This window comes from Amblyomma maculatum, chromosome 1 (genome assembly GCF_055883805.1).
Source record: "Amblyomma maculatum isolate TAMU_Amacu chromosome 1, ASM5588380v1, whole genome shotgun sequence".
NCBI classification, from domain to species: Eukaryota; Metazoa; Arthropoda; class Arachnida; order Ixodida; family Ixodidae; genus Amblyomma; species Amblyomma maculatum.
The window spans coordinates 142,768,050-142,783,251 of NC_139344.1; the positions used below are offsets into that span (position 1 = coordinate 142,768,050).

Here is a 15,202-nt window from a genome sequence, read left to right on the forward strand (position 1 = left end):
AGCACCAACGGCGCGCGAACAGACCAAAATGGCGTCGAGCGGAATCTGTGCGGACTTTCCCTCTTTGGATCATACGCACGAGGCACCACCATAAAAAGAAGATGAGGGCGCCCAGGCATCGAAACTAAATTCGTCTATAGGGGGGTTGAGTGATCGACGAGCAGGAAAGGCTTCTGCGTTCAACTCCTCAGGCGGAGCTTAAGCGTCTCCAAAGCTTTATTGACAAAATTGGATTTAGAACTTTCGCTCGCCACTCGACTGGAACGTGCGACGTCAAGACCAGAGGAAACTTCGTGACCTATGCTTTAAGTGAACGGCGTTGCAGCCCAGCCTCAGGTATGCGAGCAAAAAAAAAAAAAAAACTACAAACTGTCTTGACGCACGGCCTTATAAAGGCTGGTGGTGGCACTTCCTCTATTTAAGTCTTTTATAGCGAGTAAAAGCCTCTTTTTCAGTGAAATTAGCGTCACTGTCGTTACAATGTCATAGGTTTTAAACTCCACTGCCCCACTGTGAAGATAAGGATGCGGAGATATGGCTCCTTCAGGCGACCATTGACTTCATACATAATATACCAGTTGCTAAAGCGTTTAATGTTTGTCCATCTCTAATTCCTGTGCACACACACACACACACACACACACACACACACACACACACACACACACACACACACACACACACACACACACACACACACACACACACACACACACACACACACACACACACACACACACACACACACACACACACACACACACACACACACACACACACACACACACACACACACACACACACACACACACACACACACACACACACACACACACACACACACACACACACACACACACACACACACACACACACGCATGCACGCACGCACGCACGCACGCACACACACACACACACACACACACACACACACACACACACACACACACACACACACACACACACACACACACACACACACACACACACACACACACACACACACACACACACACTGTTTTGAGTCAGAACTTACCTTTTTGTGCCGTCGTGGGCTAGCGAGTGAACTGGTGCTGGCCATTATAAACTCGCCTGGAATGTGGACAACCCCGTGCTCACAGAAAACGCCCTTAGCTGACGCGGTTATATGGACAGCTTTCTGGCACCCTTTACACCCTTCATGCCGGCTGCCTTACGTACCGCGTCGATGCAATAAGTACGTCCGTCAGTGTACTACTGAATCGTGACAAAACATGCAGCGACTATGCAGCCTACTGAGCGCACGCTGAAGTTGTGAACGTAAGCATCCGCTGTGTATTCTTCCTCTGCGTCTTTCAGTACTGAGCAAGAGTGGGCTCGAAACAACATTGTAGCAAAGAAATTTTCACTGCCTCGAAAACCAACCGTATGCGCAGTGTTTTCGTGCTTTGTTCGCCTCTTGAAGGCTGCAGCGCTGCGGCTCAGAGTATTCGTCAAGGACAAGTTTCCTCCCTCTCTCACCTCTAAACATAGGGTACTTATATGAGGGCCCGAACGTACGCGGCGAGGAAGGGTTCCATCCTGGAGCCCTTTATTAATCGCATCATTGCACCGGATGAGTGGCCATGAGACGGATTGTAAACAACTTGTGAGAGAGGCAGCTCCCGCGTTACGTCAAATAAGCAGCGCAGCCGACGGCCGCCGAGGCATAGACAGGTTTTGGCGCGGCGCATGCCGTCTGCTTTACAGCAGTTGCGGAGCAAGCACGTCGACAGCGGGAAACCCTGCATGGAGTATTCTTAATCGCGTTTGGCTGCATACTCTTGAGTCAGCACTTGCCGCCGGCACTGGCTGGGTCTTCGCTCCTTCGAGCGTACTTCGTATCCTGGAACACGGGTACAGCGACGGAGAAGGCGTCTGCACGGTTGTCGTTCTAGAACTCCGTGACAACGGTCTGCGCACTGTTTAGAAGGTTAGCGAAAAGAGGCGGCGTTTCTGAAACCATGCGATTCGGCAAAAAGGGTGAGTCTTAATTGTGCTTCCATCGAACGGTGTTTCAGGGCATTTTCTCCACACATGACCCCTCCTGGCGAATTATCTTTAATTTTCTCCCGTTCGCTTGCATCTGGCCTCTGAAAAATTTCAGCCACTACTGCTTCGTAAGTAATACAATACTCGCGCATGAAGGTGGCGGAGTGCAAGTTTCAACCCTTCTGTATTTTGTGATAATTTTTATGCATCTTGATGCTGGTGTAAAACAAGTTGAACCTTGTCTTCGGCGCAAGGAAAAGTGCACTGTAGATGAGTAATTTTTCTCGTACATAGAGCGTTGCACGCATTGCCTCATATTGCTGGCGCATTTTGTACTACATTGAAGCTGTTCTTTTTAGAAGAGGGGGAGTGGGGAGGCGCCATTTCTGTTGGACAATAAGAGTTATTTCATCCTTCTCCACTCCTGCTCGTGTTTTTTGTTATGTGGTGCGTTCTACCAAGAGTAAACAAAGTTTATATTTTCTTGAGAGCTCACTTCAAGCTCGGTGTGAATGCGAATGCAAATGCCAATTCTCATAACCCATGAGAATCGAGTGAAACAGTGCTAGGTGAGACGGGACACGTGAACGACAGACACTTCCTCTTCTCATAACCCAGTTTGTGCCTTATTAGGAGCTGAGTTCGACATCTTATTCTATTGATTGCCTGAGTCAAACAACAGCTGGTAGATATGGTACTTTTGCGTTAGCGAGCGCCAGCTCACAGTAGCGCTCACTGCGCGCTGCACAGAACTCGTGCTGCTGAACCTCGTGTGCATCGGGACAGCGGTGCTGTGGCATCACCTCCGGCGCTGCCAGGACATCCGCCTGCCGCCAGACCCCGACTACGATTACATCGTCGGTACGCTTCAACACGCCATTCGGGAACACCTGCCACACAGAGCACCCATATAAGCAACAATGTCACAGCGCTGTTTCGACATCTATTTTTCACTAACGGGCACGCGTATAAGCCCATTAAGCGAAGCTTAATAAGTTGAAGCTGGCGACCATTTTTCTCAGCTTTCGTTTTCTTTATTTTTGCTAAACTATTGAAGATGAGCCATTTTTAATGTGAAGGATGTATAACATATTATTGTGCATATGCAACAAGTTTCTTGCTTGGCCTAAATGCAGACAAAACAGAAACGATATGATGCCAAAGAATAGCAAAAAAAAAAAAAAGTTTTCAGGATTGATTATTGAAATTTATTGGAATTTTTTACCTGACCTTACCTGCGTATTAACTGTCTAACAGCACTCCGCTGATGTAATTGAAATCCTTACTATGTGATATTCTAAGCATGCAGCCCAGTCAAAAGAACAAACTGCAGATAATTTTCTATCGTAAAAATAGAATTTATTTTCGGTTGTTGGCCGTGAGCCTGTAGTGACATCAGAATTTTCTGTAATTACCACAGAAAAGTACGACAGAAGTGCAGACTCCAGGAAAGTACTCCAGGAAAAACAACAGCGCTACACAAAACTACTAGGAAACTAAAGAATTGGCAGGCATTACGACGAAACTACGAAATATTGAGTTGTGTTTCTGGCACGGTTCTCTCGCTTTCTTGACTGGGAGTGGCCACAATAATTATAGCAGCAACTTCTAAACACCGTCCTGTATGACTATGAAACAACACAATGACTAATCCCCAACCTAATTTCACAGAAAATTTATTCGTTTTAGCAGTAAACTCTGGTTTTCTGCGTCTAAAGCAGCTAGCGTATTTACCTCCTATATAAAGAAGGCGATCGTATAGCTTGGCCGCTTTCGACAATTAACTTTAATTAGATTGTAAGATAAATTTTACGCATGATTATAGAAAGTAACTTGTGCCCAAAAGGCAATTTTTCTATCAGTCTGACATTGTTCGTTCATATTAAAGTTTATTTCAAAGTCAGCTTGCCGAAGACAATTCGTAGACCTTATCCACACTTACCACTTAACTTTATGTAAATAGACGTATTCATTCATTGGTTGAGGTCCTATTGCTCCTAAATTAATGAAGCATCGGAGCCAGGAGAAACATCATGCACTGAGTAAGATGGAAATTAGGTGTAAAACACTGGCCCGGAGCCCCCGTACTGTGAAATTTGAACTTCATAAGGACAGAATTGTGCACTGTTCAGCGCACGACTGGTCAGCCATGACATCAAGAAAAAGTCGGCTGATGTAAGCATCACTGACATATAAACAGCTTCGTTAACCCGATTCTGGGCTCATGAAGATTATTTCTCATAAAAAGTTCGCTGCAATGATCCTCATGCCCATGGTAGCATATGAAGAAATCCATATATACGGGTGGCTTAAAGCAAGTTAAACTCGGAGAACAAGGAGACGAGCATTGCGAATGTTGAATTTTGTTAATGAATTTTCATAACTGACATGAAGTTCGGAAGCGCGATGACGAACGCTGAGAGCGCCTAGCGAAGTCTATCGGTTCGTCTCGAAGCCGCTCTCGCGCTGCTTTGTTTTTGACAGTAAGAAGAGCATCGTTAAGGGCGAGCGATGGTGAGCTGCTTTTCTGCCTGCTGCATTTTTAAAAATTGTTAATATGCCTTGTCACTAGTCTCTGCAATATGACCTTTGGCTCATATAGATATATGTCACCCGTCTCTCCCGAATAAACTTTAGAGTTATGCAGCAGGAAAACGCATACGCAGTCAGTTCAGGAAGGGAAGATTCAAACGCACATTTTCCGGCCGATGTCCCTCGCAGTGGGAGCGGGAACAGCCGGCTGCGTTCTTGCCCGCCGTCTGCTAGACAGCGCTTCGGGAGCGGGCGGGTCGCCAGCGCGAGTGCTGCTCATCGAAGCTGGCCGCGGAGAGGCGCCTTGGTACGCTTCGGTGCCACTGCTGTCCCTGGCGATGCAGGCGACCTCCATCGACTGGCAGTTCGTGACGGCACCGCAGAAGAACGCACTCCATTGCTACCACAACCAGGTAGCATTCGTTCCCGGGGAACAAAGGGAGCTTTCGGTGACACTCGGCTCCTCCTCACCTGTGGTGCCGTAGTGTATACTGGCATGCAATTTCGGGCCTTGAGGGACAGGCAGACTTCTATGGCATGCTGCTTATTAGAGAAAAAATAATGACCGCCATACGTGAAGGAGCTAAACACAACTGCTCATTATTTAATTGAATTTATTCGAGGAATGATGAAGAACCGCTCGGATATTTCATTTAATTTCATTTTATTACTCTCAAGGCCGGTCAGGCGTTACAGAGAGGAGTGGAGAAATAAAAAATAAAAAGAAACAAACAAATAAACAGTTACAATTCATAAGCATTAAAAGTATCCTTGAATTTTTCAGTCCTTGATGACGACGACAGTGGAGGGCAGGTGATTCCAGTCCGAGGCAGTTCTAGGGACGAAGGAATTATGATATTGGACAGTCCTGCACTGTGGGATGTGCACCTTTAGGTGGTGATCTGTGCGGGACGATATGTGCACCGGAGGAGTAAACAGGCACTGCTTTAAGTTTTCGTTGCCGTAATATATTTTATGAAATGTGCAGAGGCGCGAAATGCGGCGCCGTATAGGCAAGATCTGGAAGATTAAGCGTTCTTTTAATTTCTGTAACTGTGGCATGGCGGGAGTAATTAGACATTATGAACCTTGCAGAGCGATTTTGGATCGATTCAAGCAACACAATGAGAGAGTTAGTATATGGGTCCCACACTGGAGCAGCGTGCTCAATTTTTGAGCGGACGAGTGTTTTATAGAGCAGTAGTTTCACAGAGATAGGAGCAAGGGAAAAGTTGCGACGGATGAAGCCGAGCATGCGGTTGGCATTGTTAGTAATATTGTAACGTAACGTTACAGAGAATGCGCTCTGGCACTCTGGCACCGAAGAACACCAACAGCCAGTCAAGGCAGCACAAAAGCGCAGCACCGTTTCGCTTCGTCGTCTTCTCCGAATCGCCGGTTCAAATCTTCGTCGTCTATGAATGGCATGTGTCATTGCCCCCCTTTTTGGCAGCATCGCCTCGATGCTGCAAATGCTGCTTGATGCGATGAGCTGACCATCAGTCTCAAGAATAGTCAGCGGGGCGATCGTGGTAGGGTTTCATCCGGACGACGTGTACAACATCAGTGAACTTGCGTCGTCTGCGGCTTGAGGGATCTTGGGTCGCGGATTCAACTTCGTAAGTAACGTCGCTGAGGCGGCGGAGGACACGATATGGGCCGAAGTACCGGCGCAGCAATTTTTCAGACAGCCCACGATGACGAACGGGCGTCCAAATCCAGACATAGTCTCCAGGCTCGTAGGTAGCGAAGCGCCGTCCCTTGTTGTAACGGTCAGCGTCTAGTTGCTGTTGTAGGTATATGCGCTGCCTTGCCAGCTGCCGTGCTTCTTCCGCACGCTGGGTAAAACTAGCGATGTCCAGGTCAAGCTCATCTTCGTCGTCGGTGTATACGGGCAGCATTGTATCCAGTGGAGTGGTCACTCGACGGCCGAACACAAGCTCGAAGGGTGTGAGCCGCGTCGTCTCCTGAAGTGCCGTATTATATGCGAACGTGGCATATGGGAGGATTTGATCCCAGGTCTTATGCTCTATATCCACGTACATAGACAGCATGTCGGCCAGAGTTCTGTTTAGCCGTTCCACCAAGCCATTAGTTTGCGGGTGGTATGCCGTGGCCCGTCTATGGCTAGTGTGTGTAAGGTTCAGTACAGCCTTAGTCAGGCGGGCCGTAAAAGCTGCCCCGCGATCGGTAATGATAACAGCCGGAGCGCCGTGACGCAACACGATGTCGTGGACAAAAAACTCTGCGACTTCGGTGGCAGTTCCATTTGTGAGCGACGCGGTCTCAGCATATCGGGTCAAGTAGTCTGTCGCGACAACAATCCAACGCTTTCCATTACTTGACTTCGGGAAAGGACCAAGAAGATCCATCCCCACTTGTTGGAAAGGAGTTTTCGGTGGAGCGATCGGCTGAAGAAATCCAGCTGGTTTCACGGGTGGAGTCTTTCGGCGTTGACAATCACGGCAGGTTTTTACGTAAGATCGCACTGAAGGTAATAATTTCGGCCAATAGTATTTCTCCCGAATTCTTGCAAGCGTACGACTAACTCCCAAGTGGCCGGAGGACGGTTCGTCGTGACAAGCGCTTAAGATGTCAGGCCATAGGTGCGTAGGCACTACGAGTAGAAATGTCTCTTTGGATCTTTCAAAATTGCGCTTGCAGAGAACTCCACTTCGTAAAGCGTATGACTGCAAGCCACGACGAAAAACAAGCGGTACTCTACCACCGCGTCCTTCCAGATAATCGATGAGCGGCGCCAGTTCCGGGTCCTTGCGTTGAAGGTCAGCCATATGGGATTGGGTAATGGCCCCAATAAAGGGAAAATCGTCGGCGTTTTCCACTGCAGTGGAGTCCAATGGCGCGCGTGACAAGCAATCAGCATCTTGGTGTTTATGTCCCGACTTATACACAACAGTGACGTCATACTCTTGAAGACGGAGGCTCCAACGAGCTAAGCGTCCAGACGGGTCTTTAAGGCTTGCCAGCCAGCACAAGGAATGATGGTCGCTGACAATACGGAAGGGTCGTCCATACAAATATGGTCGAAACTTGCTGATGGCCCAGATTACCGCAAGGCACTCCTTCTCCGTTGTCGAATAGTTCGCCTCTGATCGTGAGAGTGTTCGGCTCGCGTAGGCGATAACCCGTTCTATTCCGCCTTGCCACTGAATGAGTACCGCGCCGAGGCCAACGTTGCTGGCATCAGTATGTACGTCTGTTGCGGCGTCTTCATCGAAATGGGCGAGAATTGGGGGTTTGTGTAGCCGGCTTCTAAGCTCCTGGAAGGCTTGCTCTTGATCGTCTCCCCACAGGAAGGGTATGTCATCTCTGGTTAGTGCTGTCAGTGGTTCAGCTATCTTAGAAAAATCTTTGACGAAGCGTCGATAGTACGAACAAAGACCTAGAAATCGTCGAAGTGCCTTTTTGTCGGTGGGACGTGGAAAATTTGACACTGCGGTAGTCTTCTCGGGATCAGGGAGAACGCCCTGTGCACTGACAACATGGCCGAGGAAGCGTAGTTCTTTGAAAGCAAAGTGGCATTTCTCAGGCTTGATCGTTAGTTGCGCGCCTTTGAGTGCTTGAAGCACGATGCGCAACCTGTCCAAGTGTTGCTCGAAAGTAGGCGAGAAAATAACAACATCATCTAAGTACACCAAGCACGACTGCCACTTGAGACCTGATAAAACCGTGTCCATCATACGTTGGAACGTGGCCGGCGCAGAGCAAAGACCAAACGGAAGCACCTTAAACTCGTATAGGCCGTCGGGCGTCACAAATGCAGTCTTCTCTCTGTCTCTCTGATCCACTTCGATTTGCCAGTATCCGCTTTTGAGGTCTAATGAGGAGAAGTACCTGGCATCGCGTAGTCGGTCGAGGGCATCATCAATCCTGGGCAGCGGATAGACGTCCTTTTTGGTCACGTTATTTAACTTTCGGTAATCGACACAGAATCTCAAGGTGCCATCTTTCTTTTTGACAAGGACCACTGGCGACGCCCATGGGCTCGTCGAAGGCTGGATCACGTCGTCCGCAAGCATTTCATCCACTTGCGTTTTAATGGCGTCACGTTCCTTAGGAGAAACCCGGTACGGGCGCTGGCATACCGGTAACGTGGTCTCATCGGTGATGATGCGGTGCTTGGCGACAGGAGTACGACCGACCTTCGAGCCTGTGGCGAAGCAGTCTGCGAAATCGCTCAGAAGAGCCGAGAGAAGATTCCTTTGATCGGGCCTCAAGTCGGAGCTAATTTTAACGGTTTGCAGAGCATGACAAGGTGCGGCCTCTTCTTTAGGGTTCGTTCCGGCGGTGCATAATTGAGGTAAGGCAGTAACATCGTGAAGGACGGCAACAGCCGTGTCCTTGGCGAGATGCCGCATCTCCTTAGCAAAATTTGTCAGGAGGACAGTAGCACAACTGTTCTGGAGTTGTACGAGTCCTCGAGCAACGGCTAATTCCTTCTCGAGGAGTAGCGGAAGGTGCCCATCGGCGATGCCCTCGTAATCGTGGAACAAATCATGCTTTACAACAACCAGCACACTAGAACGTGCCGGAACCCTCACGTCATCGTCGACTATACGCAAAACGTTCAGATCCGGATCTTCGTTTTCAATGCGCGCCACGGCTCGTTTCGTCGAAAAAGAAACACGCGCTTCTTTCAGGTCAATGACAGCGCCGTTGGTCTGCAGGAAGTCTAGACCAAGGATCAAGTCTTTCGAACACTCAGGAAGCACGATAAATTCTCCGACATACACAAAACCACGGATGCCGACCCGCGCTGTGCACTTGCCTGCAGGTTCAATCAAGTGACTTCCCGCCGTACGAATTTTCGGGCCGGACCAGTTTGTCAAAACTTTCTTCAATTCTCGGGCGAGACCACGGCTCATTACAGAATAATCGGCACCAGTGTCGAGTAACGCGGTGATATCCACTCCATCAATCGTTACACACAAATCGGAGGTAGTATGCCGGATGCTGTCGCTACCTGACACAAGTGAAATCTCGTCGGGTCGGCCTGACGATGACGGAGGATCTTCACATTTCCCGACATCAGCGACCCTGCCTCCGAAGGCCGCTGGTATTAGTTTTCCCGGCCAGGGCTGGGAGAGCGGCGTCGGGAAGAGTGGGGACTTGTGGAACGGTTGCTCGTCGGGGACGTAGACCGACGCTCTTGGTAACCGGATGTGACGGGGTACTGTCGCGCTGCAAGGTCGCTTGCAATCTCAGTAGGCCGTTCTGCATTCCGAGGGTAGAGGCCCTCCGAGGCGAAACCCCGCATGTTGACGCGGCGGTACGGGCATGCCCGGTATAGGTGACTGGCTTCACCGCAATGATAGCACAGGGGCCGACGATCCCGGGACTGCCATACTTGACTTCTACGGAGTGGCTGGTAGATTGCCGGAGGGGAGTAGCGAGGCTGCATGCGGCTCCATGCGGGGTGCTCCATGCGGGGACCCTGCGGCTCCATTGCTGGAGCTGCGGCGTTGATACTATGGTCTGGCGGGGGAGCCTTACTCAGGACGGACGCGTAGGTGGGCCTCGCGTCAAACGTCTGGTGAGGAACGCGCTGCTAGGGAACAACGTCAGCAACTTGCTGAGCTGCCATACGCACCTCGTCCCGGACGACTTCAGCCAATGAAGGAAAAGATGCTGTGTTGCAAGGCATCCGGAGCGCTTGCAGTTCCTCCCGCACGACAGAACGGATGAGATTGCGTAGTGAGTCCATGTCACTGCCGACATGTACAGGGGGTGCGTCGGACCTAATGATGTTCACGTCACGGTTGTACTGACGGGCTCGGTGTTGCAGCGTTGTCTCCATGGTCGCTGCCTCGCTGAGAAACTCCGCCACTGTGCGTGGTGGACTGCGCACCAGTCCCGCGAAAAGTTCTTGTTTAACGCCCCGCATCAGGTGACGCAGCTTCTTATCTTCTGACATTTGTGGGTCTGCACGGTTGAAAAGGCGTGTCATGTCCTCAAAGAACATACGCACGCTCTCGTTCTGGCGCTGAATGCGCGAGTGTAGCGCAGCTTCCGCTCGCTCCCGGCGGTCGGCGCTAGGAAACGTGGCTTTGAAATCACGACAGAAGGCTGCCCAGGATGGGAAGGAAGCCTCATGGTTTTCAAACCATGTCCGTGCAGACTCTTCAAGAGCGAAGAACACGTTGTGGAGCTTACGCTCATCAGTCCACCCGTTGTAACGAGCAACTCGCTCGTAGTTCTCAAGCCAGTCCTCGGCGTCCTCGAACACGTCGCCATGAAAAGAGGGGGGTGTTCGCGGCTGATGACACAGAATGTGGGTGGGAAGCCTGCTCTCAGATGTCATTGCAGCAGGTTCTACGGCCGTCTGAGGGTGCGTCGTCCTGGTAGCGGCCGGAAGGGGTCCAAATTCAGGGGGCTCTCCACGTAGGCGGCGGCCGAGGCGTTGATGTACGGGGGTAAGCTCCGTATTGACAGGTTGATTATGCAGGACTGGATCGATACCTGGCTATTCCTCCACCAGATTTGTAACGTAACGTTACAGAGAATGCGCTCTGGCACTCTGGCACCGAAGAACACCAACAGCCAGTCAAGGCAGCACAAAAGCGCAGCACCGTTTCGCTTCGTCGTCTTCTCCGAATCGCCGGTTCAAATCTTCGTCGTCTATGAATGGCATGTGTCAATATATTCAATGTGAGCCTTCCAGGACAGATCATCAGTTATTTGAACACCAAGATACTTATACTTGTTAACTTGGGTCAGTGGGGTGTCATCGAGAAAGTATGAGCACGGAATGTTGTGATTAGTCGTGCGCGTAATTCTCATTAATTTACAGTTAACGTTTAGTTTCATAAGCCAGGTATTACACCAAGTTCCAATTATGTTCAGATCATTTTGAAGAGCGCATACATCATCTTGGTTAGGAACTTCTCTGTATAAAACACAGTCATCAGCAAAAAGTCTTATTTTGGAAGTAACTGAGGAAGGAAGATCATTAATATAGATAAGGAAAAGAAGAGGTCCTAAAACTGATCCTTGTGGAACGCCAGAGGTTACGGGGGAAATGGGGGAGTCATGATCGTTAGCATTGACATACTGACTTCGATTACTTAAAACAAACACTCAATCCGCTTTAAAATACCATTATCAATATTTGATTTACTTAACTTATAAAGTAATAGTTGGTGTGACATGGTATCAAAAGCCTTTGCAAAGTCAACATATATGCAATCAATGAGAGAAGAGTGGTCCAGTGCAAACATCAAGTCATTAGTGAATGCAATTAAATGAGTTTCACATGAATGATGCTTACTAAAACCATGCTGTGAATCTGTAAAAAACGAATTAGTTTCCAGATAGTCAACAAGGTGTGAATAGATAATATGTTCAAGGAGCTTGTAATAGATGTTAAGGAAATAGGCCTGTAGTTATTAGGATTATGAACGTCACCAGACTTGTGGACTGGAACCACCTTGGCGATTCTCCAGTCGTCAGGCAGTGATGCGCTGCGGATGGACTGCGTAAAAATTTCGGACATCATGGATGAATACAAACACGTACTCTTCAAGAACTTATAACTAATAGCGTCGACCCCAGCAGCTGAAGCAAGCTTTCCTTTCTGAATAAGCCTGGCAACACCTTCATCATTGATAGTTATAGGTTCCATCTGAATCGATTCAGAAGCCGCAATATCGGGTAAGGTGGAAACCACGGAAATACTAAAGGATGAGAAAAATGTATTGTTCAAAGCAATTGCAGCACTCGTGAGGGGGAACCAGGATTTTATTTATAGAGCGAAGTCGGACCTCTTTTGTTTTGCGCACATTAACGACGTTCCAAAATTTTTGCGGGTTGGAAACGAGCAAATGAGGCAGTGTGTCGTGATAAAAAACATGCTTAGCGCTCTGCAGCGCTTGCTTGTACTGTGACGCGACAGCACGATAAAGGTGCCATTTATCAGCAATTTTTGAATTTTTCAGCTGCCGGAAAATGCGCTTTTTCTTATTTAGGAGCCGCTTTAACGATATGCTCAACCAGGGTGCTTGTTTGGAGCAGGACACGCGACGAGTGGGAATATATTCATTTATGAGATCATTCACCTTCGTTTTAAATATGTGCCAGTTTTCTTGAGTGGAACGACTCCAGAAGTGCAGGAATAAGGTGTCCGAAAAGCGCTCGAGCTCTGCATTATTAGCTTGAAAGTCCGCCTTGTTGTAGTTCCTAAGTAGCTTGTATCTTTTTGGAGAGCGAGCCGAGCGTGAAGGCATAGTTAGGTGGATTGCACTATATATGGTCACTTAAGCCCGGAAGAAAGCTGATTGAAGATATAGTTTCAGGAGAGGTGGTTAGCCCAAGATCAAGTATGTTGGCAGATGTCTGAGTAACACGGGTTGGTTTTTTAACGATTTGACCAAGGTTGAAAGTAGAACACAATTCAATGAATGCAGACCATTCTGAGAAAGGACGTAAGAAATGATAAGAGGGGCTGTTCCATGAAATCGCGGGAAGGTTGAAATCGCCAAAAATATAAAGAGGAGACCTCGGAAACTTAGAAAGGACCGAATTAATGGCGTCATGTAGGTCATCGCAGAAGCAAGGCTGTGAGCTAGGTGGTCGATAGCATACGCAGAATAAAACGTCCTTGTGGTTCAAACGTAAGCAAATGCAGAGAAATTTCAGTGAAGAATTCACGGGAACACTATAGGAAGCAATTTCATCTGATACGGCAATCAAAACACCACCACCAACGCGCTCACAGCGATCAAATCTATAAATGTAATTTTTTTCACAAGTGAACAGTTCCCGAGAATCAATTTTTTCAGACAGCCAAGTTTCGGTCAGGACAATCACATCGGCAAGACACGTGTCGGCTAGGGCTGACAATGAGTCTCGTTTATTCAAAATGCCTGCGAATGTTAGTGAAAAGAATCGAGTAATCTGGATTCGGTGATGCCTGAACGGCTGCGTTTTCCTATGGCGAACCTGAGAAAGAAGTTGATGCAGGCGTGTCTGATGCAGGCAGGGATGATGCAGGCGGGGCTGTTGCGTCATTTTCAGAGGCACGTCCGCTAGGCGCTTCAACTTCGCATACGGCATCTGTGTCGGCAGAATATACGTAGCATTTTTTGTTTACGTACAACCTGTTGTAACGCAGGTTGTATTTATGGCCCCTTGCTTTACCATAGTCCATGAGCTTTTTCCGCGAAAGCCTAGTTGCTCTGCAAAAGTCCTCCTGTATAGACATGCCTTTATTCTTCAGTTTTGTTCTCTGAGCCCAAATGCCATCTTTAACTTTGAGCGACGCGAACTTCACGACGATCGGTCGGCATTTCTTTTCAACGAAAGCTCCAAGGCGATGTGCCCTTGCAATGCCTTCATCGGTTAGTTCCAGGGAAAATGAGCTTAGAAGGCGTCTACGTATCTTCTGCTCAGATTCCGCCCATGTTTCATCTGCTGCATCATCGACACCGTAAAATATAAGATTATCTCTTCGAGGCTGATCTTCAAATTCATCAAGGCGTGTCCGCAGAAGATAGCTTTCATCAAGAACAGCTTTAGTTACGAAGTATTTCACGTCAGCCCCACCCAGAAGAGCTGTACAATCGCTTTCCTTTGCTTTGAGAGCTGTCAGTCGATACAATGCGTCTGACACTGTGTCTTCAAGCTACTTTTGACTGGCCTCTAGCTGTTTTTGACCGGTCTCTAGCTGTTTTTGACCGGTATCTAGCTGTTTTTGACTGGTCTCTAGCTGTTTTTGACTGGCCTTTACCTCGCTCAAAGATGCCATTACTTCCCCAAGGCGCGATTCCATAGATGTTTTCAGGTCATTAATTGCAACTAGTATATCCTCGTTACTCAGGCCTTGCTTGTTGGGTACAGGGTTCGACTCTACATCCCCTGACAACAAAAGCAACTTTACAACATGAATACAATCGGCAACGGTGCATCCCAAGGTGTGTGGGCATGGGACAAGCAGTGACTAGCGATTACTAGTAAGCTTAGAATATGATGAAAGTGGGCAACTGATCTGCGTAAGCAAGTAGAAAGCCTTTAACACCATCATCGCTGCTGTCCCACGCCCACTGACGAGCGGATGCTTGCAGCGGATACACTGCACGCTAGTTGATGACGGTGGCGGTGTGTCTTGCTTGTCGTAGCGCGGTGAGTGTAAAGTGAGTGTTCGAGTGTAAAGGAGTTATGATGACAATGAAGGAAGCACAAATGTTTCAACACTAAGCAAAATAATACCCGTATCACGCGGGCACTGTAAATGCATTTGAATAAAAAGACACCTTCCCAAAAAGAGTTTCATCCGCAGACACACGACAGACTTCAATCGCCTTTCCAGAAGCGGTCCTTTCCGTAAGAAGAGATCGCGGATCTCTTTTACGTCTGGAAAGAAGCAGCCTCCAGCCCAGTGGACACAAATAATTATTTTTTAATAAATAAACGAAGCAAAAGGAAATTTTCGTGTCACGTTTATACACTATAAAAATAGTTTTACGTTTTGCAGAAGGTTAACTAGGCACAATAATTCAGTTTTTTTGAAGCACTCTCTTAACCTGTTCAAGATATCACGTGGTGACGCAAGCCACCGATGCATATATGCGCCATCTTTTATAACGTTTGTGAGCATACTGTAGGCAAATTTACTATACACAACTTGTAATAACACACGTATTTG

At 48.2% G+C, this 15,202-nt stretch overlaps 1 protein-coding gene across 1 annotated transcript in view; it reads left to right on the forward strand.

The window, feature by feature from the left end:
* The first annotated feature begins 1,982 nt into the window (after positions 1-1,982).
* LOC146204206 (uncharacterized) overlaps positions 1,983-15,202 on the forward strand; it is a 33,572-nt gene continuing 20,352 nt past the window's right edge. Inside the window, exons 1-3 of the mRNA XM_084604454.1 lie at positions 1,983-2,001; positions 2,761-2,871; positions 4,732-4,955. Coding sequence (XP_084460580.1) covers positions 1,983-2,001; positions 2,761-2,871; positions 4,732-4,955 — 354 coding nt within the window. The remainder of the gene's footprint in view (positions 2,002-2,760; positions 2,872-4,731; positions 4,956-15,202) is intronic.